At 32.3% G+C, this 26,247-nt stretch overlaps 1 protein-coding gene across 1 annotated transcript; it reads right to left on the reverse strand.

Moving 5' to 3' along the window:
- Window positions 1–15,849: 15,849 nt before the first annotated feature.
- On the reverse strand, window positions 15,850–17,847 carry LOC149534455 (C4-beta,C20-epoxidase-like). Its single transcript, XM_089804021.1, has 2 exons — window positions 17,170–17,847; window positions 15,850–16,807 (listed from the first exon to the last, which is right to left on the reverse strand). Exons 1-2 carry the CDS (start codon window positions 17,550–17,552, stop codon window positions 16,186–16,188), a joined length of 1,005 nt encoding a protein of 334 aa, XP_089660147.1. The 5' UTR covers window positions 17,553–17,847; the 3' UTR covers window positions 15,850–16,185.
- Window positions 17,848–26,247: the final 8,400 nt, after the last annotated feature.

Consider the following 26,247-nt stretch of genomic DNA (forward strand, 5'->3'; position numbering starts at 1 on the left):
AATAAAGGAAATTTGAATAGGAGGTGGGATATTTCTTGAGCTCCAATGTCTCTTTCAACAAGTGAGTCAATTAGCATTTTTTTAAATGCAAATGTTGTTGATCTATCTAATGCACAATTGGTGGATATATGAGATAGTATTGAATGATACATTTCATATTTATGTTCAGCTTTTGAGGCATACTTTGCTATATATTTGAGAACTACATTTATTGATAGGACTGGTTGATAGTCTACATTGGCTCTCCAAATGGACAAAATTGAAGGGTTGTGTAGGTTGAGGCGATCATCATTTCTCGTAGCATTGTATTTTGGTTTGCCATTTTCTGCTAAAGAGATGTTTGATTTATCTTGCATTGGCCAAGGAGCTTTGTATCGACAAACCATACTTGTGTGCTTCCTTCGAAGATAAGTTTGTGATGTACATTTTGTATGTCATTGGACATGATTTTTCAGTTCAATGTAATCATCAAGAGGGTTTCTTGTCAAAATCTATCTTTTTTGGTGTAAGCAAGGATCGTCTATTAGTGAACAATGAATAAATTCATTCTTGCTTTGAAAGGTCTATGGGTTCCATGTAGAGACATAATTATCAATGTAATTAATTTCACTTTCAATAGATTGTTGATTATTCCAATGTAATTTGTCAAAATTTGGTGCATTAGAGAGCCAAGTGAAATCATGGATATGTGTGGAACCCCTGTGCTTCCATTCATACCTACAGGAAAACAAATTTAGTACATAATATATAAATGGACATAAAAATACATTTGTAAAGTTATTTTCTATGTACTTGTACCAAAAGTCCTTTGCTCCTAGAAGTTTTTCAAGAACCTCTTCCCGAAATGCAATGAATCTATGGTGCATGTAAAGTGCTGCAAGGTGAGGGTTTTCAATTATATTTTGTAGTCCTTTTTTAGCTATTGCATGTTGGCTTGAAGGAGTTGTTGAAGGCATGACATTTTGTAGATCTGCCCATTTAGTATCTGTTGCATTGAGAGTGAAGAATAGTGTTAGGCAACCAAGTTGGATCACCATATCAGATAGCTCTCCTCTTTTTTCATTCCAAAAAGGCTTTATTCCACGTATCTTGGATGTGAATCACATCAACTGATCTGCAATCTTGTCATTAGGTAGATCCTTTAATCTTTGATGTAGGGCAACAATAGTTGGGGGCAATGAGTCTTCAACTTGTCATTGTACAAACACTGACGTTGTAGCTTGTGTTCGATGTCACATGATTAGGTTTAACAAAAAATATTAAAATGTGGATGCTAGACAAATCTATTATCATTGAATCACATAAGGTGTAGTGCATATTCATGCATGTATACATCCTTTAGTCATTGACTGAAATCTATATTGCCTATGGGAAAGAGTGTTGGAAAAGCCATTACAAAAAAGCCTTCAGTATTGTATTCATTAATGGGAAATGGAGAGATTGTTGGCCATTGTATTGTATGTGTTGGGCAGCCACTTCCTGTTTCAAGCAAAGATCGAACCTCGGCAACCTTTGTAAATGCTGGTGAGAGATTTTCCACAAAAGAAGATTGAATTTCTTCTAGGTTTTTTAGAAGCTCATCTTCTGTAGCTTTAGTTTCTAAGAAACCTAATTCTTGATGATCAATTGCTGATTTTGTTTCATAGATAAGGTTTGATATATCAGTAGAAGCAGTAGGCAAAGATGATAATGCAATGTCATCTACTTGTACATCTTTGTAATATGGATCATTTTTTATTTTGTACATGAGTGCTTTATAGACTCGATGTCTATTAACATAAAAATTATATTGTTTTTGGCCAATGCTTTCCCTATTCACAATAATTATGTCTAATTCACCAATGCACCTTGGCAATTGAGTTGCAATTACTAAAATATCTTGAGGGAAAGAAATTGTGTAACCACTATATCTGAGTTGTCCACCTCTTGCATAAGTAACCTGAAGTATTGGACTAACTCTAGCAATCAACATCTCTTCTATTTGAATTAGTATTTTCAAACAAGCAAGTTGTTCTCTAGGGTCCATGTTGTTCCATTTAGAGTATCTATGGCCATTTTTTCTATTGCACATCTACAACATGTTGTTTTCCCATCAAAGAGTTTTGTTTTGATTCCTGGATAACTTTCCATGCATATCAAACATGTTGGTATGTTTAAGAGGGTATCTAATTTTGAAAAAAAAAAAAAAAATTCTAGCCGTGTAGTACTCAAGACTGAATTGTGGGGTCCTTTCAATTGATTCAAGTGGGATGGAATTTTGGACTGAATTTTCAAACTAACTTACAATTGTTCATGGGATGGTTGTTGTATTTGATGAGGGTATTGACGATTGACATCAAGTAGATTTGAAGTTGTGTTGCTCTCGATGTTTCTTGTTGATAACTTCTGCTCTTTGATGGTTTCTCTTACATTGCATCTCATTTCGTCGAGCCCTTTTGTCTTCATTTATGTCATTTGTGACATCCATTGCCAACTTCAAAATTCAAGCTTTTTAAGCTAAAGTGATCTATAGATGATGAGTTGTTTAAGTAACTATGTTTTGAAATGTTTAGGAATAATAAATCAAACTATTAAAGTAATTAAAAAAAATATAGCATGTTATATTTGTACAGTATAAGGAAACATTTATTAAAAGGGTATAAAATAGTGCGGTACATTTGAAGAGTGCAAGGAAGCATTGATTGAAAAGGCAACACATATTGTATTAGACCATTTTTTTTAAACTTAGTACAAACCAAATAGATATAATATCAAATTGCATTGGGAACAAAACATAAGTTGAAAGTGTTGTGCTACAATATGTACATTTGATCAAAAATAATAAGTCCTAGAACCATAATATATACATGACAACTTTAATAAAAATATGAAAGTAGTGATAAATATCTTAAAGTATCTTAAAGGCTAACATAACAATGCTTTGTGTAGCATGGCCATCAAATGTCGATGCTTTGACTTTGAGATCAAAGAGAAACTGACAATTGATGAATTTTCCTAATATCTATTCACCACCATCTAGTTCTGCAAGTAGTAGTTGGAAATCTTTAGCAGACACCCCCAACAAGGCATTTGTTGGTCCTTCAAATGCTATAACTTTTTGTAGTTCCCCTGTTTGATCTTGCATATCCATTTTCAATATGTAGTTAAATTCATAGTTGGGCATAGTAATAAAACATTTTGGGCATTCAAATGTACTATCTAAGGTTTGAGTGAGTTCTTTTTTTTGCATTTTTTGTTGTCAAAAACTTGTGGACACGAGAGAGTGAAAATTGTCCAGATGAACTTTTGTAATTATGGCTTTTATACACGCAGCTTATTCCTCAAAAATGGTTCTATTCATCAATGACGAAATAAGAATTGGATTTTCAAATTTGGGGATAGATAAGGTGGTTCTTGATAATGATTTTGATGGAATAGCAATGGCTTTTGTGGTAAACCATGTTTGAAGTGTTCTTGATTCCAATAAATCTAGATTTATTGTAATTGAGGTTGGAGATATACTATCTAAAGCCTTTTCACACCATGAAATAATGTGAATAGATTGGATCAAGACTATTGGTGGTGTTTCTTGTAAAGGCATTGTAGAAGTTTCTTTTCCTTGACCTTCGCAAAGGTCCCCCAAAAGCATTATATCAATAGTACAATTAGATAGATCTATGATTGAAAGTGTACATTTTTTTTTATAGATCCATCTACTTTGCAGATGGTTGATGTTGGATTGATGGATAGGACTATGTCAATGACATCTATAACAAGGCTAATAGGTAAAAATTGCAAAGATTCTATGCTCCTAATGTTTAAACTATACATTGGTATGGTGGATTTGGTAGTTGTTGAAATAGTAATAGTTGATGAGTTGTGCAGAACAATCTCAAATGGGTTAGTTGAGCTACTATATTTCAAATTAGCAACTTTAACTCTACCATTAGAGATGAGATAAAGCCCACCTGATTGGATAATATTACTAAATTCTTCAACTATATCATTGAAGCAAGTCACATCTATCACAGTACTTTCTTTATCAATATAGTCAAAGCCAAATACTTGTCCATCATGTCCACCATTTTTAAATCTATGAATAGGTGTTTTACTTAATGCCCTCCCTTCTATAGTCCAAATTTTATGATATGGGGTCAATGCTTTAATGGGGGTTATTGTTGGTGTTGGGAAAATGTGTTGTATTGTAGAGCTTACTTCTCTAGAATTACTTTTGTTTTCTTTTGGACTATTCTCAAATAGACTATGCTTCGTACTTGACACTGTTATTGCTTTCAAAAGAGGAGTTGGTGTTCCAATAGATGTTGTAGTAGTTGATATTACTTTAAAACTATTGACTAAAATTGCACTGCAATTAAAAGTATACAAAATTTAGTTGACAACTGCAAGGAGGAAAGAAAACTTAAGACCATAGAAAAATTTAAAGAAAACATATATGAAATTCAAAAATTGTTTGCATTTGTAATCTGTAAGGCTAATGATCAATCCTCCTTGCAAAGTGTTGTCTTCAACAAAATTGTTTAGATGTCGAGGAATTAGGCATGGATGCGTGTGTATGCCATTAGAAAGATGTAGACAGTACATAACAGTTGTGGACCGTTGTTGCTTCATTGGTTATATACTCGCAACTTGTAAAAGAGGGTCTTTAAGTGGAATTTCTGAAATTGCATTTGTAGTTATTGATGTCATTTTGTCTAGGTTGTTATGCTGGAAAAAAAATTGTATTAAGAAGTATTGTTTTCGGGCAACTTATTTTTTAGATGACTAAACTTTTTTTAAAAGGAAAAAAACTAAAGTATTTACAAGTAAAATAAAAAGTACAACAAAATGAATGTGATATGTTAATCTAAAATGTGTAATGGTCTTTAAGTTACATCACTATTTAGAAGGATATGTTTCATTTGCATTTAAGCTTAAGTTGGTAGCTAGCTATTCGATATTTACTATTGTTGAGTTGGGCATTGATGTGGTATTTTATCTAGAAATGTATTTACATCTAGGTTGTTGCAATGATAAAAAATGTGTAGTAGGAAATATTTTTTTAAGGTAGCTTATATTGAGATCAAGAAACATTTGTACAAAAGGAAAATCATTCTAAGTATTGACTACCACAGTAATAAGTATGTCAGAACAAATGTGATATGTATTCTCAAATGCATAATTCAATTTAAATTACATCACTATTTACAATATTATGCTCCAACTACATCTAAACTTAAGTGGGTAGCTAGTTATTTGATAGTTACTATTGTTGAGATGTCTTATATTATACAATAATTGTTATATCATTTTCAAAAACATAATAGGATTTTAGGTATAGCCAGATACATATTTATTTTGTCTAGAGTCAGAGCTACAATCGCTTCTTGTTATGGGCTCTTCTTCGCCCTCTATGTCTGATGGTATAAGCCTATATCCTGGAGTGGCTACGTATTGCTAAAGTTGTTTGTTTGCCACGATTTTGGTTGCTATTTCTAGTGAAATAGAAGTTGCTTCCTTTAGTTTGCATGCATCAAGTTGAGGTACATTTATGAGTGGTAACATTATTGGATTTGGTAAAAAGTAAGAAAGAATTGATGCTTTAACTATTTCCTACGAGTCACAGTCCATATATTCCTTTGTTTCTTTATTCGAACCAATGCTTCTAGCAAAGTTTCATTGTCACAAGGCATATCACACTCAAAATAATCATATTTTTGCACCATTGCTTTGCCAACTTTAATGTAGGTTGGATGTCGAAGCCTTTTCCTTTTTGTAGTTTTTGTTATTGCCATTTGAAGTTGAATGTAAAGTTGAATTGTAATATTTATAATTATAAAAAAAAGTAAGCAACATAAATAGCATATGTAAAGATAAATGCAATAATGAATGCAATATAAAACTAAAAAGAACGTTTTACATAATAACTGTAATTATGAATGTGGAAACACAAAAAACTTTCCAATTATGTATATCAATGGTTTTTCTCTAAGTCTAATATTTTGAAAAGTAGTAAATTTTAGTTAAAAGAAATAATGAAAAAAATATTTTTTTATCAAGTTTGTTTACATTTGTAAGTTAGGGGCTATGTAAATAGGTGTATTTTTTGTGTACCTTGATGTGATTTGAATGTAGAATCTACAATATCAAAAGCTTTGTTTGATGATAATTTTTTGCACTAGAACTTTTGCAAAAAAAATCATGGCACAATATATTTATTTAATCTTCATGAATAATGATAATAAATAAATGTAATATCACATATTGCAAACATATTTTCAACAAATAAATTTAAAAGTAATGGTTAATACAAAGTAAAATTGATACAAATGAATATTTGAACTTTTTCTAAATGGAAGACTAAAGTGTTGCTATTGGAACCATTTGAGAGTTTTAATAATCAAATTAAATAGAGTGCAACTACAACCATTCATGATTCACTAATTTTATTGCTATTGTCTGCATTAAATATATACAAGTAGATATTGATATTGAAGATAATTTTACAAAAACATTGATATATATTTCTAAATATAAAAGTGCTACTTATATATAAAGAAAAAATAATCTCTTAATCAAAAATATAATCATGAACCAATACCATAAACCTAAATATTAAATAGTATCATAAGCATTGGTTATAATGCTATTCCTAAATGAAATCATAAGCTATATATTGTAAACACAATCCTAACCTTCATCATCACAATCTAAAATTATGTTTCCCAAGGTAAGGAATTTCGGTACTACCTTGGGGTCAAATTTGTGTAAGGGAATGAATAAAGACAATTTTATCAAATAGTAATAAGATACTATATAAAAAGTACAAAACTAAAAAAAACATATAAGAGTTTCCTTTCAAAAATACTAACTATAATGTAACTTTAGTCAAATATTATAATAAGAAGTATCCATATATAAATTGGAAAAAATAAAATTCTAATTTTAATATTAAGTTGAAAATAAAACTTCGTAATATATTATGTAATTATAAATTAATTAATTCAAATTAATATAATAAAGGACTCCTCCATTTTTTTGTATATCCTTTGACAACTCAATTACTAAATATACTTATCAACTTTTACCAATATTGTGTACAAGAAATCAATTGAAAGAATTATCACCTTTTAGCAATATTGTGTAAAAGAACAAATCAACACGATTAGAAAAAAACTATCTATTTGTGTCTACCAAATTATAATCTAATTTCTAACTATTAAATTACTAATATTTCTAAAATGTCACTTTCTATTTATTATAAACTGTTGATACAGAGTTGATTCCCTCCACTTGATGACTACAAAGGCTATGATTACTGTGGTTGGGAGGATATATTAATATATCTTAATATAATGTTGACTTGAATGCATTCATATTTATTCATGGGGTTAAATTAATTATTGTAGCTTTGGCTTTGATTTGTATGCTAATGTTTATTTTGATTTATTTGTATGTAGTTAGCATAGAGCAATGTGTATTTGCCTTGCATTGAATCACTAATCTAGTAGTTCAAATGAGAAAATAACTACGTTTCACATCAAGTTACGTATTTGGATGGTTTTCTTAATAGTGGGTGAATGACAATATTTTTTATTTTGTCCAAGGTCAAGAAAAAGGACCGTGAGCCTTAATTTTTTAAAAATGCAACAAAAGCATAATGTGAAACACAGAATAAAGTGAACTATCCTAATCTAATTTAGGAGATGTGAATAATCAACAATGAATGTTAAAAAATGAAATATTTGCAAATCAGATAGTTAATCAAAATAACTAATATATTTATACGAACAAAGAAGCTAGAAATTGCTAAACAAATTGATATAATTTTTTGCTATTTCATTCAAACGAAATAATGATAATGATTTTGAGGAGGCCTCGATATATGAATAATAATAATGATTAAAATGCCATTGCTGAGCCAAGACAAGATTACAGTCAAATGATTTGGTCATGAAGGATTACAAGCACATTGACAAAACTAAACTATTGTTATTTCATATGAATTAGGTGTTAATAAAATTAAAATATACTTTAACATATCTCAATAACGAAGCAGCGCATGTTATACCGAGAAAAGTGAGAACATGAGTTATTGAATTATTATTAAGTATGACTATTATACTAAATCGACATTGTTGTTCAATTATCCACTTGCATAAATATTGTCAAAATATTCATTGGTCACTTTATCATTTTACTGAAACCAACCAAAGATTCTGATTTTGAAAGTGATGTCTATATATTTTAATAGAAATAATGATAAGTAAAATGTCGTACTGTTGAATGACATGAAGAGGGAAATCAATTGAACATATAGAAAATGATGAGGGAAAGAATCAATCATTTCATTCAAAACTAAATGAAAAAATAGTCAATCAATCGCGAGATACCAATGAATGAGAAAATTAAGCAGTATTTTTCAATACTAAATGCAATTCTAGAACTTGGAAACGTAATATACAGAAGTTGAACTTACCAACAATAGACTTTAAAGAGTGTAGCCAAAAATGTTCAAAGACCAAATGATCGCAATCATCTAGCAACTTAATGCTATCACAAACTCTCAACGAATTTAAGTGGCAAGTGAGACAAACAACACATATGGTTACAGATTTTGTGGCAAGTGAGACAAACATGCAAGTTGATTGCTTTAGTGAAAGCTTTAAATGGAAGGTCAGCAACCGGTTACCAATTTTTGTATTGAGATGTCTCTATGTGTCACTTCATTTGTACATAAGAAACTAAGATTATGCTAGATATTAGTATGAATGACTCTCCATCTATCATGGCCACATCTTCTACATGGAGTTGGATTGATTGTCCTCATCATTAACGACACCTTTTCATATCTGTGCATATATTGCTACATACCATGTTAGTATGTCTGACACATGGAAATTGGTGAATTGTTCGTTGGTTTTTTCCTTTTTGCTATAGTGGATGATTGAACCTATACACATCTAGACTTCTTTAGGTTCAAATCCACTTGCATGTTTTCCAAGTGTTGAAATTTTATTAGCTATGTATGGCCATGCAGTTGCTAGTTAAATTTTTATTTTAATTGGGGAAGATCTCAACAATCCTCTTCTCATTAGATTTAATTGGCTGAGACTTTGACTTTCGTACCAACTTAATGTTGACCAACTCATATGCCATTAATTCATCTGTCCATAACTCACACGATGACCCAGAAATGTTTGTATCTCTCCATTTGTTGTAGCCACGTCTTCTGCATGGAATTGGACTAATCGTCCTCATCATTAATGACACCTTCTTTGCGTATCTATGGGTATATTGCAGAATATAATATTAGTACGTCTGACACGTGGAAATTGCTGAATGGAGTTTAAAGATCTAAAGATCAATAACAATTCAATCGTCTTGCATTGCTTCTTAGAAAATAGGTACCATCAATGAAATTCTGAGGTTCGAATACTTTAGTATAGGGACACCTTTGGCGTAAAAATCCTATGTAATTTAAATCATTTATAAGATCACTTTATAGCAGCCCATTAGCACAACTATTCTTATGAAAATTTAGTATTTATGAGAAAATGATTAGCTTCATTCTAATAGTATTTTCACATACACACAATATATATGTATTTTTGAATCATGGAATCTATCATTTTAATAAAAAAAAATGATTCTTGATCAATCAATGAAATAATAAGTACTATCTACATGAAGGATAGGGTAGTAGTAATTCGTAACATTATCAAAAATTAATAACTTTGTATCCACATTGTATTTAACCATATAATATAAATGTCCATAGAGATAATGAAGTCATCATAGAAATTAAGAAGTTTCATGCTTTATATCTATGAGACTTAATGCTAGAGTATTAGACGTATGGAATCAAATTAAACCTCTAGGTTTTTTCATTATATCATTAAGTTGCTTTAATAATTGTAGGTCCATATCCTACTAACCGCTAATTATTTCCCTTATGGTGATAAAATACCAATTATTCTTCATTGTATAATTTTTTTCCTTTAGGACCCACAAAGGATGTTTTTAGCATAGCTATACATTCTCTCTTACTCTTATCTTTCCCCTTTTCCTTCATATATCTCTCATTTATGTTCAACATGGATGTGTTGATGATTATAAATGGAATGACCCTGTACCTTTCAAGTATCTCATACCCAAAGCCATCTATCAATATATTCCCTTTATCTTGAATGCAATACCTTTGATAAAGTAAATTCACATAAGAAGCATTATGAAACCATCATAATAGTTAGTTGATATAGTCCTTTCAACCATAGGAACTTAGTTTTCAAAAACTAATGTATCCTTGAACACCAGAATGGTTCATGTCAAAATGCTTTCCACATTAGCCAATGCACCTATGTCATGGGCCATATAAACTTCTAGGTAGGGTATTGCTGAATTATCATTAACACTAAATATAAAATTTTGAATCCTACCATACAACTTATTATCAAACACAATAATGTGGAAAGATATTGCATCTTCTTTGCAAACCCTGGCATGATGAGAACAACAAATAATATACCTACTACATGTATACACCCTAAAATGGTCACCCAAACTATGGGCCCTCATTATTCAATTTCTCAATTTATCAATTTCTTGAATCAATGGTTTGCAATATTTTATTAAATCAATTTAAATCAATTTCCTTGATCAAATTTGATTATTTATTTTTCTAAGGTTGATCATTTTATCCTCAGTCTTATTTAATTAAAAGAAAATCTCCCTTTTAATTAAATAAAATAAGTCCTCATTTAATTAAAAGAATACCTCTCTTTTAATTAATAATTCATCCACATTTAATTAATTAAGAGAAAAACCCCTCTTTTAATTTAATTAAATATTTCCTATTTAATTAAAAGAACTTACTCCCTTATAATTAAATAAATCCCCACTTAAAGAGGAAATAAAATTTAAAAAATAAAATAAAATATCTCTATACTTAAATGCACATATGTCTAAGTGGGATTCCACTTAATTCTTTTCCTATTTTCTCATTGGTGGATCTTTCTTTCACATAGATCATTCTTTCTCCACCCTTGATTAAATCTTTTTGCCTCTTAATCTTGATCGTCCAATCTTCTTTATAAGGTAGAGCCCTCTCTTATTTTACATACACGCACTCTAGGTTATTGTTATGCTGCAAGTTTGGAGAGCAATTTTTGAAGAAGGAGTTTGAATACTAAAGATTTTTGTGAAGAACTTATATCTTCTTGTCTTCTTCTCTCACGCATCCATGGCTTCTATCATCATGATCTATTCTTGCATTTTCATATTAGCTTAGATCTTACTTTCATAGATTAGATCTTGCATTAATAGATTAGATCTTGCATTGTTTTATATTGATATCATATAGATTATCTTGCATCTTCATTTGCATGTATATTGGATCTTTGAATCTCTCATTTTATAGTGTACTTTCATGGGTACAAACTAGGTCAAACTAAGGGCCTGCATTTAAAACCCTTGCACTCCATGAATAGAGAGCTATGAGACGCCATTCAAGACCTCATTCTTGAGCAATCTTAGATATAATGACTCATAGAAGTGTGCTCACATTTTAAGCATACACTACCTCATAGTTTATTTTAAAAATATATTTGTGTTGAATAATTATTCCCCTTTGGCCTTATTTGCAACCCTCTTAACCAAGTCATCTAAGTACTTTTAACATGTGATCTGAATGCTCTTGTTTAAAGATTGCATAAAAAGGAAATTGATTAGTATCATCATTTTGAAAGAGATACATATTTGATTCAATACTATAGGAAGATCTTGGATTATGCTATGGATGTGGGTAAAGTTTAATTGATTTCAATAAATCCCCTTTTTACATTCTAAATTGTTGCACATTACACTACAATGAGTAGGATAATATAATCATTGTTTCCATATGCTCATGGATTTGAAAGATCCCAAAAAGTAGTCCACCTAATTATGCCTTCACGATTTAGCATTGTGGTGGTAAAAAGATAAATAATTCTTAGATGATAATTTCTCTTAATAAAAATGTGAGTTCAAATTTACGGATGGATACTAATACCATGGCAATAAGTTTATCTTATACTAGGGTTGTGAGTTACATTATAGAAAACCTATATCTTCATTTGATCTCTTATGGATAAGAAGTGATATTAATTTTTCAATATTAAAAATAACTAGTAATATGCATAGTGTGACAATGATACTTGAGTCTCCCTCCACCTACATCTTATTGATTTTTAATTTTAGTTCTTTGCAACTTTTTAGGCCTTAGAATAAATAGAAAAGGTCGGCCATGTTGTTGGATAACATGCATAGAAGTTTGGATGTGTGTGTGTGTGTGTGTGTGTGTTAGGATTAACCATAGATAGAAATAACAATTACATACAAATTTAAACAATATCAGAAAGAGAACACAAGACACCAAGATTTAACGTGGTTCATCCAAACCCTGGGCTATGTCCACCAAACAACAAGTCCAATATTATTACAATCAAGTAATTACAACCTAATTACAATATGTAATCCCTTACAACTTAATACTGCCACAGGAAGCAATTTTTGCATCATACCTTATTAAAAAATCTCTAACTCTAAGCCCTTTTATACAAGTATTCTTGTTGCTTTAGGGTTATAATTAATTATAATATGTCGACCCAAAATTACCATTAAAATATGACCTCATAAAATAGAGCTCAATTTTATTTTTTTATGAAGTATGTACAATACTTCCTTGATCAGTCACCACAAACTAACAATCTCCCACTTGGGGACTGATCAAGTTCCACACTAGACAACAATCTCCCACTTGAAGATAGATCCTGTAGTAATACTACTACCACATGGGGCTCCCACTGGATCAAACCACCCTAGACTCAGTTGTTCTTTTATTCTATTTAGTCTAGAAGACCAACTGAAGTTGAAGAGGAGTTTAGCTTCTCCCTTGTCACTACCTTTGTAAAGATATTTGTTAGATTGTCATTTGTTTGTATCTTGTCTAGCTTTAGCAGTTCATTGTTAGACCCAGCTACAAGAATATCATCAACATATAAACATAAAATAATGTAGTTGTCATCATCTAAACTCTTAAAGTAAATACAATAATCTGAATCAAACCTACTATATCCATGCTCATGCATAAAATTGTCAAATTTCAGATGTCATTGCCGAGGTGCTTTCTTAAAGCCATATAAACTTTTCTTCAACCTGCACACTATGTTTTCCTTACCTTTGACCTCAAATCCATGTGGTTGTGCCATATATATCTTCATGCAAATCACCATGAAGAAAAGCTATATTAACATCAAGCTACTTCAAATGTGAATCTTTAGTAGCCATAATACTTAAAACAATAAGAATAGAAGTCATTTTTATAATAGGAGAGAACATCTCATCAAAATCAATGCCCTTTTTCTATGTAAATCTTTTTAATCCTAACCTAGCTTTAAATATTTTCTTACCTTTATCCTCTTCTTTCAACCTTTGAAACTATTTATTTTGTAAATTCTGTTTACTTGCAGGCAACTTGCATAAATCCCAAGTCTTATTTTTCATCAAGGAGTCCATTTCATCTTCTATAGGAGACACCCACTAAATCTTAGTATCCACCTGCACAACTTCATCATAACATTCAAGTTTACCAACACATGTTAGTAAAATACAGTACAAAGAAGGAGAAAATCTTTTTGGGGGACTACTTAGCCTTGTTGATAGTCTAACATTCATTGGGTTGTGTGGTATTTTTTTTTGTAGTTGTTGCACATCATGAGGAATCGTTGGATCATTATCTTTTGGAGTATCATTCAACACTTCATAATCATCTTCTTGATTCTCATGTTGCTACAAAAGATCTTTGTAGAACACTTTCTCATTAAATATGACATCCCTGCTTCTTACAAGTTTACGATTTTCAAAATCTCAAAGCCTATAACCAAATTCATCAATGCCATATCCAATAAATATAAATTTCTTTGACTTAGCTTCCAGCTTGGTTCTACTTTCATAATCAACATGTGCAAACGCATCACAACCGAAAGTTCTTAGAAATATCTAACTTGATGTGCACTCCATACTTTTGCTTTCAATACAAATACAAGTATGACTATACTTCAAATATTTACTCAAATTTGAAACCTTAACTTGACTAAACAAAAGACTATATACTCTTTAAAAATTATTTTCAAATTTTTGACTTGACTTACACTCCAAGATTTAGTTTGTCTTAACCTACATATGACATATTGTAGATCAAATATGACATATTGTAGGTCAATTATTGCACTCCAAACATTTACTTTTAATTAATATCACTATAACTTTAAGATGATGTGTATCTTAGACATTAAATTGCATATAACAATAAAAGCTTAAATATGAAAAGAATATAATATTAACTTTTCTAACAATTTATTCCTTTTCAATAACTAAAAACCAATCTAATTTAATTGATATATAATTATATGTATTTATTCTATTAAACCAAATTAATTTAACTTCCTATTGCACAATTTTGCCAAACTGTGTTTGCAGATTCAATCTATAGATCTCGGAGTGCTGCTACACCGTCCCAAACAATATATTTGACATGAAATTGTGCTACTTTAGTTTGTGTTTATTTGACAGCGATTTCGTAATCGATCGATATCTTATCTTTTCCAGGTAAATGTGCTGAGCAGTTGGCAACTATATCTTGTCCATACAAATGTATTCGTCTAAAAGCATTTAATGCAGAAAACATTTGCAGATTCCGACTTACAATATAATACTCGAATGGGATGGTTTTCATTCGCGAGGATCATTCTCGTTAGGAGTCTTACTAAGAGAGAGGTTGCCGAGTATAACTAGAACTCTAGTTTTCAACTATTTTACTGTAGATATTGCGGCTACGAATTCTGCTTGTATAGTCTTTATTAATTATAGCGACAAGTAGTCAGCCTGCGACCGGAATGCATTGAACCTATTGTTTTTTAATTGAAACGTTATGATCACGCTTACACCTTGGACTTTGTGTTCACTTGAATATCAAGTCCCGTCAGACTAGTGCATGTGTGTTTACGCGGTTGTACAAAGTGTATATGCTCTTAATGTGACGCAAGATCTGACCTCAAAGATAATTGTTGTTTAAACTTTAGCCTTTTCTCTTCTTATTATGATACAAGTGGGTGAAGGCCTTTTCTCTTTCTCACTATAATATTAATGCTTCAAGGGCCCGACCATTTATGCAAAGATCGTTTCAAAGGGAGAGAAAGTTTATTTCAGCAGCTGTTTACAAACACCAATATTAAATTAATGCAGAGAGAAGATATATATGCAGTAGCCAAAAAAAATTAGAGAAATTTATTAATAAAAATAGGTATTACTTTTTTTCTTTTAATCGTATTTCTATTAGTTTCTTTAAATTGTTTGCATCTTTTGCGTTCTAGACTGAGTCTATCCGATGTCAATGCAGCGAATTTCAACATAGCAAACAATTGCAGTAGCCTATAATCGAGTGTTTCGAAACAAGACACATGCAGAATTTTCAACAAAATGGTATGAAAACATGTGATCTTTTCTCTTTAAGTGATTCTTTTAGTAGCATCACTGTCTTCAAATCTGTTTTTTTATGGAAAGAATTTGATCGCTCATGTATGAAGAATAAGGAAAGAATTTAAGATAAGATTCTATTTTTAATTTTATATACAAATTAATAGCATACATAAATTGATAATATATTACCAAAACTTGATTTGGTAAGCCACTTTTACATTCTCCCTGTCTAATTTTACCGTCCATCTTTTTATCCATTTTATAAAGGAAAAACCAATAAAATCTTGGTCTATTGCTCCTTGTAAGACCTAAACTCTGTAATCAATAAAAATTCATATAAGAACATAGATCTAATACTTTTTCTTTAAAAAAATACTGTTTATTGCTATAACTATTCTCTTACATATCATAAGGAATGAGACAGAACATTCTTCTGAAATTGAAATTGTTAAATTCCATAAAAATCTACAGAATAACACAAATCCATTACTACTTTTCAAAAGAATATTATTTCTCAATGTTTTCTACTCTATAACTACTGTTCAGACTTGAGTTCCTCGTTTGAAAACTAGTTGCAAAATCTGTTCTCGCCTTTTCTTGTGTTTCTCGTGGGCTGAGCTACTTTTATAATAATAAGAGCGTATTCATACTAAAACATGTGCAATTGTATGAGTGGCACCGAAGCTAATCAGACTATTGTCCAAAATTGGAGACTCGAGGCGTAGAAATGGCAAGAAAAGTTTCGAGAAAAGATTCGTCAGTCTCTCCTTCAAAAAGGTCCCCTAACTCGCACCTAGCCCTCTTAATTGCTTTACAGTAGGCTTTGTACTTCCCGTACGGAAAGGGCCCGTATAGGCGAGGATGCTCCTCGTCCACAAACTCAGGAGGCGCCTCTAGCACTGTTTCGTCAGGGAAGAAGGAGAAGTATGGCAGTGACACGCGCTGGGATTTCCTCTCTATCATGACTCTGTGTATTCCACTCTGAATGTGGCCGTTGCTCCACGCTTTGATGGAATCACCCGTGAGAACTACAAAGGAATGCTTGTGAGGACTCTTCAATGCCACCCACTTCCCTGCTTTTGTCTTCACCTCAAGCCCGCCATTGTTATCTTGGTATATCACTGTAATAAAATTGTGGTCTGTATGGGCTCCCAATCCACCTCTTGCTTTCTCAGGCACGTCACAGTAGTTCATGCGGAGGAGTCCCCAAAACTGTGATTCGTAGTACTTACTTACCCCAAAGCTCTTAAATATTAGTTTTATGATATCATTTGTGAGTTCCTCCATGCGTAAAGTGTATGCCTCTATAGTTTTGCTGTAAAAAATGGAACATGACGACTCGGTAAGAATATAGAACACATTTAAGGGGAAGTAAAATTTTAGTTGATCAGTATTCTTCTCCTTTTATACTTCATTTCTTGATTGGTCATGGACAGTATGTTGATAAAAAATGCTGATACAAAAAAATAACGCACAATGGAATTCAGAAACTATCCAAATCAATTTTGGACTGTGGACAATCTATATTAATATAGTCAAATTCTACATATCTATGTTTCATTTCTTAAGTCGGATCATATGAGCTGGGAAAACAACTCATATACCCAATTTAAAACCAACAGTGATGAAAATTAGATTACGAAAGTATCACATTATCAATGAAAGAAATCCACATACCAGATTTTAGGGTTTCCTTGAGGCCACAGGTCTTGGGCAAACTTTTTGATTGCGTTGGGATCAGGGGCGCCATTGACGGGGAGAATCTCCAGAAAAGGCAGCGCAGGCATGGAGGGAATGTACCCGAATTCTCCTTGAATTTTCTCTTTGTTTTCTTTTGAAACTTTAAACGTCTCTCTGGTCGCTGAATCCATTTCAGTGACAATTTTCTCCTCTATCCCGTGATTCACCACAAGAAAACATCCCCACTCTTGGCAAGCCTTTTTCATTCTACCCAACATGATTTCTTCATTATTGTGATCCTGTCCACTCCTGAGGAAAGAAAGATCAATGATGGGTACCCCATCACTTTCGTATTCCTCGCTGGTAATGAAGGAAGGCATGATGAACAAATTTGCAGCTGATAAATTGAAGCCTCTCCTTGGACAGAGAATGCCGCAAAAAGGAAACGCGGAATACTTATTAATGTTTAGGGTTCAAAGGGCACTTGACTTGGGTCGTACATGTTGCAGTGCATGACAGAGATAAATGAAAAATTGCACGGATCTCATGAACGCATGACAGATACGAACAGGGAAAGGAAACTCAGAAAGTGATGTGGCCCTCCATACGCGTTTGTAGACATATGAGCCTCCCTTGTCATCTAATCTCGGTCTGGAAGACCACAGTCCGTCAAACACGCATTTTTTAATTCCTTGTAAAGTGATTCTTTCCTCCAACCCACTGAATTGTTTATGATTCAATGGAAGAGTTAGATGGTCTCGAGGCATAGTAAATTATGGTATTTGTATTGAATAGACCTTATTAAATGCACCTCGAAATAAAGGTAAACGATTAAATTAATTCACAAACATAAAATATGTTTTATTATTAGTTCAATGTAATTACCCAATTTGTATTGAATTGACCTTATTAAATGCACCTCGAAATAAGGGTGAACGATTAAATTAATTCACAAACATAAATATGTTTTATTATTAGTTCAATGTAATTAAACAATTTCAAAGGTCTATATAATTTAATACAATTAAAATGTTACAGATTTTTTTGGCCAATGTTTTCTTTCCATGCACTGTTGAAAATTTGTAATTTTTAGTTTCAGTGAGATGTCTTTTCATAACTTTTATTCAGCCAGTCAACTTCTTAAATTTGCATATGCTCCTATTTAAATATTATGTTTGTTTATATAAATGTTATTATTTATTTTTATGAAAATCTATTTATCTTACAGTGAACACAGTCATTATTCAATTTTTTTAAAAAGTTTTCATTATTCAGATGATGAAATATTTATTCTCAACTTTGTTGTGCATGGGACACATATTAATGTGAAATCTGAAAGCCTCAGAAAAGATCTTCTAATATGTACTCGAAATTTATTGCTATTTCATGCAGTGATAAGAGTTAAAATTTAATTTAATGCTCTTATTTGCATTGAATGTGGACCAGCTGTTGGAATTGTAAATTACATAAACTCCCAGTCTCTCCAACATTCATGTACTATGTTCAGTCTTCTCTATTTTCATCGCCTCTCATGAGTGAAATTGTAGAGCAGTTATGTCGAGGTTTGTATATTACATGTGTCATATCCATTTTCTTAAAAATATTGAGGTAAAAATTTCGTTTTACTTCAAGCTTTACTTGTGTTTACTCTTTTTTTTTTTTTCTTATTTTGTTTTATAATTTGTGAAAGCGATCTCCATTGTATTTTTCTTATTTTGTTTTGTAATTTGTGAAAGCGATCTCTGTTTTGTCATTTTTCTACTCTGCCTATACATGCCATTTTCTCATTTTCCACTCTAGCCGTACATAGTTTCAATGCTTTTGCTGTGCAACTTTGTCTCTGTAGCTTTCTCTGAAGTATTTAGAATTTCAGAGCCATGGTTGTGAAGGATTGTTTCAGAATACCATTTTTACGGTTACCAATTGCTGTGAAGGATTGTTTCAGAATGTCATTTATACAGTTTCCAACTGTTGTGAGTGAAGGAAAAACATAAAAACAGAGTGAAGTTGCTGACCAGTTGTCTGAAGCTTCGGTCAGTATGTTATCCCTCTTTTTAACAAATATTGTGGTACTCAACAATCTGTCAAATAAGACCAAAACATAAACCAAATGCAAAATAAACATCGTACAATCTGAACTCCAAGAACAACTTCACAAATTCGTTTATTTAATAATAAAATTAAAAGAAACTTGATTGGCAATTGTTAGCCATTCTTGTCCTCCCGCTAAAATTGAACTTCTTTAGGTGATCAACATGGCCAACGGTCATATTTTCAAAATTTAAATATTAAAATCTCCTATGATATAGGGGTATCTTAAAACTTTGGATTATCCATTATATCCTAAGTCTCAAGAATTTTATGCTTTATCTTTTAGAATATTTAAGTCACGACCATGCGAATACCTTCCTTCGCTTGGTCATGGGCAGTTAGCACTTAATCATCAATTTGGTCGTGAAGGTGTGAGGGGGTCATCTTCAATGGTTAATGCAAGGTCATAGTTCAAAATGCAATCATCCAATTAATAGTTGAAAATTCATGCCTTCCTTCATTCACATGGTCACAGAAGGTTGAGGGTTAATCACAGTTTGAGCTGCGAAGTGGTGGATGCCCTTGTTCGCATGATCGCATGGCCAAATCAATCAACCAAAGTTAATGTCGCGACTGGATGATAAAGGTTAAATATTCAACATTGGCACAATGTCACAACTTGAATCTAGTGGATAATGAAGTGATATGTGAAGTCACGACTGTGCGATGAATGGGAGCAGTTTCATCATGGATCTCCACCATTGAATATAAAGAAGATCAAAGGTTGTCATTATGTTGCTATTAGGAACTACTCGATCTTTAGTCATAGAGACATAATGATAGGTGGACACGTGTCCCAGTGGACCCAAACAATCAAGTAAGGAGCAAAGGCAAATAAATCAAATGTTGACATGTGGCACATTCCCAAAGGGTTGAAAGTCAATAAGCCAATGGTGGGATCACATTTCAAATGAATGAATTGATAAAGAAGAGCATTTGTTCATTCAATATTCATTCAATCACTTGGTCGCAAAGAAGAAAGGATTAACAGGGGTTGAAGCCATGAAATGGTGAAACACCTTTTTGCATCATCAATGAGTTAATGCCAGGGTCAACAAATCAAGTTATGATGATATGATCGCATCTTAAGGCAACTGCGACCACATGGTCACAAGCATTTTATGCTAACTCAAATTTTGGTTGTGATGTAGTGATTAGGCATAAATAAGGACACTGTGGTTTTGTTGGGTCAAATGGTTAAGTCAAGAAATTAGTTGCAAACCTGTAGAACCATGGGAGTCAACAAGTCAAAGATAGAAAGAAGGTTGTGCGAGGTGGCAACTTATTGAAAAGGTATTCAACCACATGGCAGGATTAGATAAAAGACTCATTTTAACTACTGACATGGCTGATTTTGCACCAAACAACACTATCAAATGCATTTCTTAAATGAGAATCCTATCATCAATTAATCCTAGCCACTTCTGGGTGTTTCTCCATGCTTTTTTTATGCAAGAAACACTCCACCACCTCTGTTTTATCCATCTACTCGGTTAAGGTATTAATGGCAGCTGCTTCTCAGGGCTTTGTTGCTGAAAGATATGATATTTTTTTATGTCTAGATTTGTACCCTGATAATATCTTCCCTAGATTTGTAATGATTGTTCTATGCAACCTTAAATGTGGTTGTTGTGCTTTTCCTTAAGATAGAAGCTATTTGAGTTATTCTTGAACTATGAAAGAAGATTTTGTAATTGTTCTTAGGGTTGATCTTTTTTTTATTCTTTAGCATTGCATTCCATGCTCTACTACTATAATTTCCCTTTTATCTATGCATGAATGTAATCTCTATTGTGCCTCATTCTCCATTAATATAACTATAAAACCTCCTTATTGTTGTTAATATATTTGTTTTGATTGTTCAATCTACATAAAAGTATCCACTATTGCCCCTTGAATGTTATGGAGTGAAGTCCCTTTCTCAAAGTATCCATTTTGTTTTTGATCTGTATGTGATTGTTGAGTCAAAAAAAAAAAAGGTTGAATCAGTGTCTTCTGAGATTATATTAATGAATAGTGCATTATTAGGTAGAAATAGGATTGAACAAACTATTTTGGTTTATCATCCCCTTTAGATTAGATTAGGTAATTTGTTTTCATGCACTCCTCATCCCTTTTCCTCTTGAAGAGTAGTTAGATGCACCCTGATAGTAAGGAAGTTGGCCTTCTCCAAAGACTCAATCTCATAGTTCAAGGCTAACATCTTGGAGATTGTTTCCATGTTTCACAAGGTTTCCTTTTGGTAAAAACTTTAAGCAAGAGTGCAAGATTTTGCGACAACAATTTTTGGCATGCTTGGTGGTACTAATATTTGAAGCATTATAAGTTCACTAGTCTCAAAGAAGAAAATTTCAAATACATGCTAAGAGGATAGTGTTGCTCTTAGTATTCTAGTCCTTCAAGAGACTCATTTTCAAGTACTTGGCAACTCCAACTCTATATTCTGGTTTCTAGACAAAGTTGTTGTGATTCATGCCCAAAGCTAAAACAAAAGCATCTTCTAGAGGTAATTTTCAATACATTGAGCTGTCATTTTTAAACCCTAGAAGAAAGAAAAATAGATAATCTCTATCACCAATTAGGAGTGTAATAGTAATGAATAGTAAGATCTCTTTGCACTCCTTTTGCTGATAGGTCACAGCCTAGGGTACCATCTTTTCACTTGAATAGGTCATTATTCCACATGGCATAGCCTAGAGCACATGCATTTGCCACCTTTAATGGTGGGATTCCTCTCCTTTTGGCTCAAAGACATGATATTCAGGTGTCATCTCTCAAAAGTATACCTGAGTTTATTGGTGAAACTTCCATCTCAACATATTCAAGAGATTTCAAATGTTTGTAATATACATGGTAGTATAGAGGATGATGTTGCTATCAAGCTTCTAGCTTCATTCGTAAAAGGAAAAGTATTACAATGATATAGGGGTTCACCTCATGAATCTATTACTGATTAGGATGGGTTAGGAACAGGGCTCTGTAAACATTTTGAGGATAAAAGTTATCACCTATCACTTTTAGAGTAGCTAACAACTATTAAGAGAGCATCCCATGAATATATGACATATTTTAATTACAAATTTCAAAATACATGGGATAGAATACCTACTACAGTAAAGCCTTCTCCTAGTAATTCTTTCATACATTACCTTAGAGCCTTCAATTGTGATATAGCTACCATAGTGCAAAACTATGGGAAGGGATACTTTACTAGATGCTTATGAAATTGCCATAAAGGGAGAAAATATATTGATAAAATGAGAAAAGTTAGCTCCAAGGCATCCAATTCCTTTCTTTCCTGATATGCCTAATCACTAACCTGCAATAGCCCCAATCCCTACTACTTCTACATGCCAACCTCTTGTTATAGCTCCTCAAGCCCCTACACCTTCTAATGAGTTGGGTGAGTTGATGGCCCTAATGTAGACTATAGATAAGAACTTATAGATTCAAAAGAAGAAGTTAGAGGACAATTTCTCAATGGTACAAAAGCTGAGCATTAAGGTGGTGACCCTAGAAAAGCAGCAAGCTCAAAACAACAAACCTCCCCAACTCTAGTATCAAACCCCTATGCAGAGTAAACCCCAAAATCAAAGCCAAAGTCATGTTCCCTATAATTAGAATAGACCTATTGGTAATACCCATGTTGAAAATACAAACCAAAATAGGGCTTTAGTCCCTCAAAATAATCTTGCTCAAGATCAAGACTTTTGTCTTTCCAACAACTATTCATATGGCTATTGTAGTTTCCAAAAGGATGAGTCCTACTTAGCATTGATTACATAAGAGAAAGTAGTAGGAAAACAATATAATATCATCCAACCTACTTAGAGTTCTCATACACAATAGTAGAGTGATTGTTCTTTCATGAACCATCAACTAGAGGAGCATTGTCACACCAATCATGATGCTATAGCCCACAATATTAGAAGTGAAAGGAGAGTTGTTGAGGATGTTTACACCTAATCAAGCTTCAACTTTAGGTGTTTCTCCTCATATGTTAGTGATGAATGCTCAATCCAATATTACTCCTTAGTAGAAGTAGAACACAAGCCACAAGGGTGTTGTTGAACCTCAGAGTGCTCAATTTCAATTAGCAGCCCCTATATCCCCCAAAGCCCCAAACAAAGTAGTAAGTACTCCTCTTAACATTGTAGACAAATGAAGAGGCACTAGTACATTTGACCACATTTTTAGACCAAAATTTTTGACCATCTAATAAAATGGGGTCAAAGTGGACAGAATATGCTAGGAAACACATCTTTTATTTTCAATACATGCCCGTGTTGGTCAAAATTTTGACCAACACGAGCTTAATATGTAAAAAGGCAATTTATTGATGCCCATTATCATTGTATATCCTTGATGCATGCGCAAGAGAGTATTCTTGGGAAATTTCCTTTGCATTTCTTTGACTTACAAGTCGATATGATATGAACCCCTACCCATTATCATTGTATATCCTTGATGTGTGCATGGGAGAGTATTCTTGAGAAATTTCCTTTGCATTTCTTTGACCTACAAGTCGATATGATATGAACCCCAAGCAAGGAGAACAAGTGATGATGATGATTGGTCCCTAAGCAATTATAATGGATCATAGAGGGTAATTATTGAAACCATTGTTTTTTGCTATGGCTGTTTGAAGTGAAATTGCGTGTTTTTTCATGGCTTTGAAGTCATTTATTTTAGACCTTCTCTATCTCTTCCCTTGGCTAATATGAGTATGCTATTATATTTTAAAACTGGTATTCATGGACTGGGTTGTTATCTCCACACCAATTAGATTGCCTTAAGCCCTAGATTCCAACCGTATGAAGCAATCTTTCCAACTATTGCACACAAATTCTTTTTGACTGGAAGACACGTACACTTGTTCTAGTCCTCTTCTCTCATGTCAAGAAAAAATAGGGTGAATCATCTTTTGGAAGTAGGATTAGCTTCACTTTGGTCCGTATGCTTTGTTTTTTGAGTCCCCTGACACACAATTTCATTTTCTAGTTTTACATCTATCTTCCATTGCTTTTGTTCTTACATCTCATCTATCATGGAACTGCATTATCAGTTAGTTTCATTTTTTGGTTAATTGATTCTATAATATAGATTTGTTATTGTTCTAATTGTTTTCATCTTTTCATTCTTATTGAGCTATTTTTTTATCAATATAGAGTTCAAAAATATAAATTATGTAGGCTTAATAAAAAATTTGTTGATAATTTTCTAATTTAATTTTGTATTAGTTTTTGCATTAATGCTTCAGATTACTTTTAAAGTGCTAACAGAACAAAAGACTTACATCTATCCATTAATCATTTTCATCATTTCACTTCATCCTGCATAATAATGACTTGTTATTCTATCCATTAATCATATTTATTATTGCATTCATTTAGTTTCATCTTGCATCATACTGACCTATTAGTTTATGCATCCCTTCATAATCATTTTATATGCCTTACCTTCATTTAAGTGCATTTCATTTAAATTTATTAGTCTAAACATATTTTCAATCATAATAATCATCAACCATACATCATATATCTATTAAAAATCATAAATATTGGTAGAAGCCATATATCATGCATCCATGTATACATGACACTCATACGTAATCATAATCAGGTAGGAATCTACATCTTGTGTTATCCACATTAACATTATAACATTATAGATATAAGCATTGTATAGATTGTCTATGTTCATATGAAATCATTCAGCCACCTATCATAACACATTAACCACCACCTACATCATCTCAAAAATATTGAGAACACACATCCAATCTCTTATCCTCTCGAAGGACTGCCACATCCCCAATAAAACTTAGCCAAAATATTATACCCCTTACTGAGTGACTTTGTCACACAGTTTGTAAGGTTTGCTTAATATAATCGAAGTTCTATCGTTTTACTTTTTACTTGCTAAATAATTTTGTTAGGCAGACAAGGTTTACTTGCAATAATTGAAATTTTACTCTTTACTCACTAAGTAAATTTTTTATAAGGTTTTCTTAAAATAATTAATGTTTTACTATTTACCTACTAACAAAGAGCCATGAGAGTTGATCAAGGTTGATGTAGCAGTAGTGTTATTTGTGTTGTGCTTGGACTCCCTCCTACTTGCCCTACAAGAATATTTCTTAGAGTTCCTCCAGCAGTCCAATAACTTTGGCAATTCTCACAAAAATGCCTTGGTTGATTGACATTGTAGTTGTTGTAATAACAAAACTTGGTCTTCAAACTATCACACCTTGGACATGGGAGAAGCTTGTTAGGTTTTATGGGCATCACTTTATCAGGAATGCTGCCTGAGCTACTCTTTTTCCCATTTGTTGATTCACTTATCTCAGTTTTCTCAACATTTTCCTTTGCTTTCTTTGCTTGAGACTCACAATCACTATTTTCAAATGAGGCTCCTTGATCATCCTCACTGGGTATTGTGGATTCATCATTTGTTTCCCGTGAACATGGAAAAAACTCTTGTTTGTAAGCCCATCATCAATGAATCCATCAATGGATATTTGAAAATAATTCAATCAACATCAGAATTTGAAGAGCATGTAGGATCTATAGGATAAAAGAAAGATAAAAGTAGATGTGCAGAATCTAAAATATGAATAACTTTCTCTTGCATCTTATCTACAAGTTATACAAATTGTATCACTCTCAACAATTGAAAGAACACAGATTTATGATTTTATTTGATAATTTAATATCTTTTTTTGACCATTTATGTATTATCCAGATTGATTTTCCTCTTCTATTGCCGATTTAATTGCCTATCTACATGCCTAACAAGCAAGATTGTTTTTGATAAGATAAAAAGGTTTTAAGGGATCCTGAAACCCATAAGTTTAACAGAAACAAAGCTGATAATAAGCCAAAGAGGCCCAGCCAAAACAAAGGTCCAACAGTTGATAAAAAAGTCCGGAGGCCCAGCCCAAAACAAAGGCCCACAGAAAGGCCAAAAAACAAACAAACTAGA

The sequence above is a fragment of the Cupressus sempervirens genome, chromosome 10 (genome assembly GCF_028749045.1).
Source record: "Cupressus sempervirens isolate cs-2001-9-10 chromosome 10, ASM2874904v1, whole genome shotgun sequence".
Lineage (NCBI taxonomy): Eukaryota > Viridiplantae > Streptophyta > Pinopsida > Cupressales > Cupressaceae > Cupressus > Cupressus sempervirens.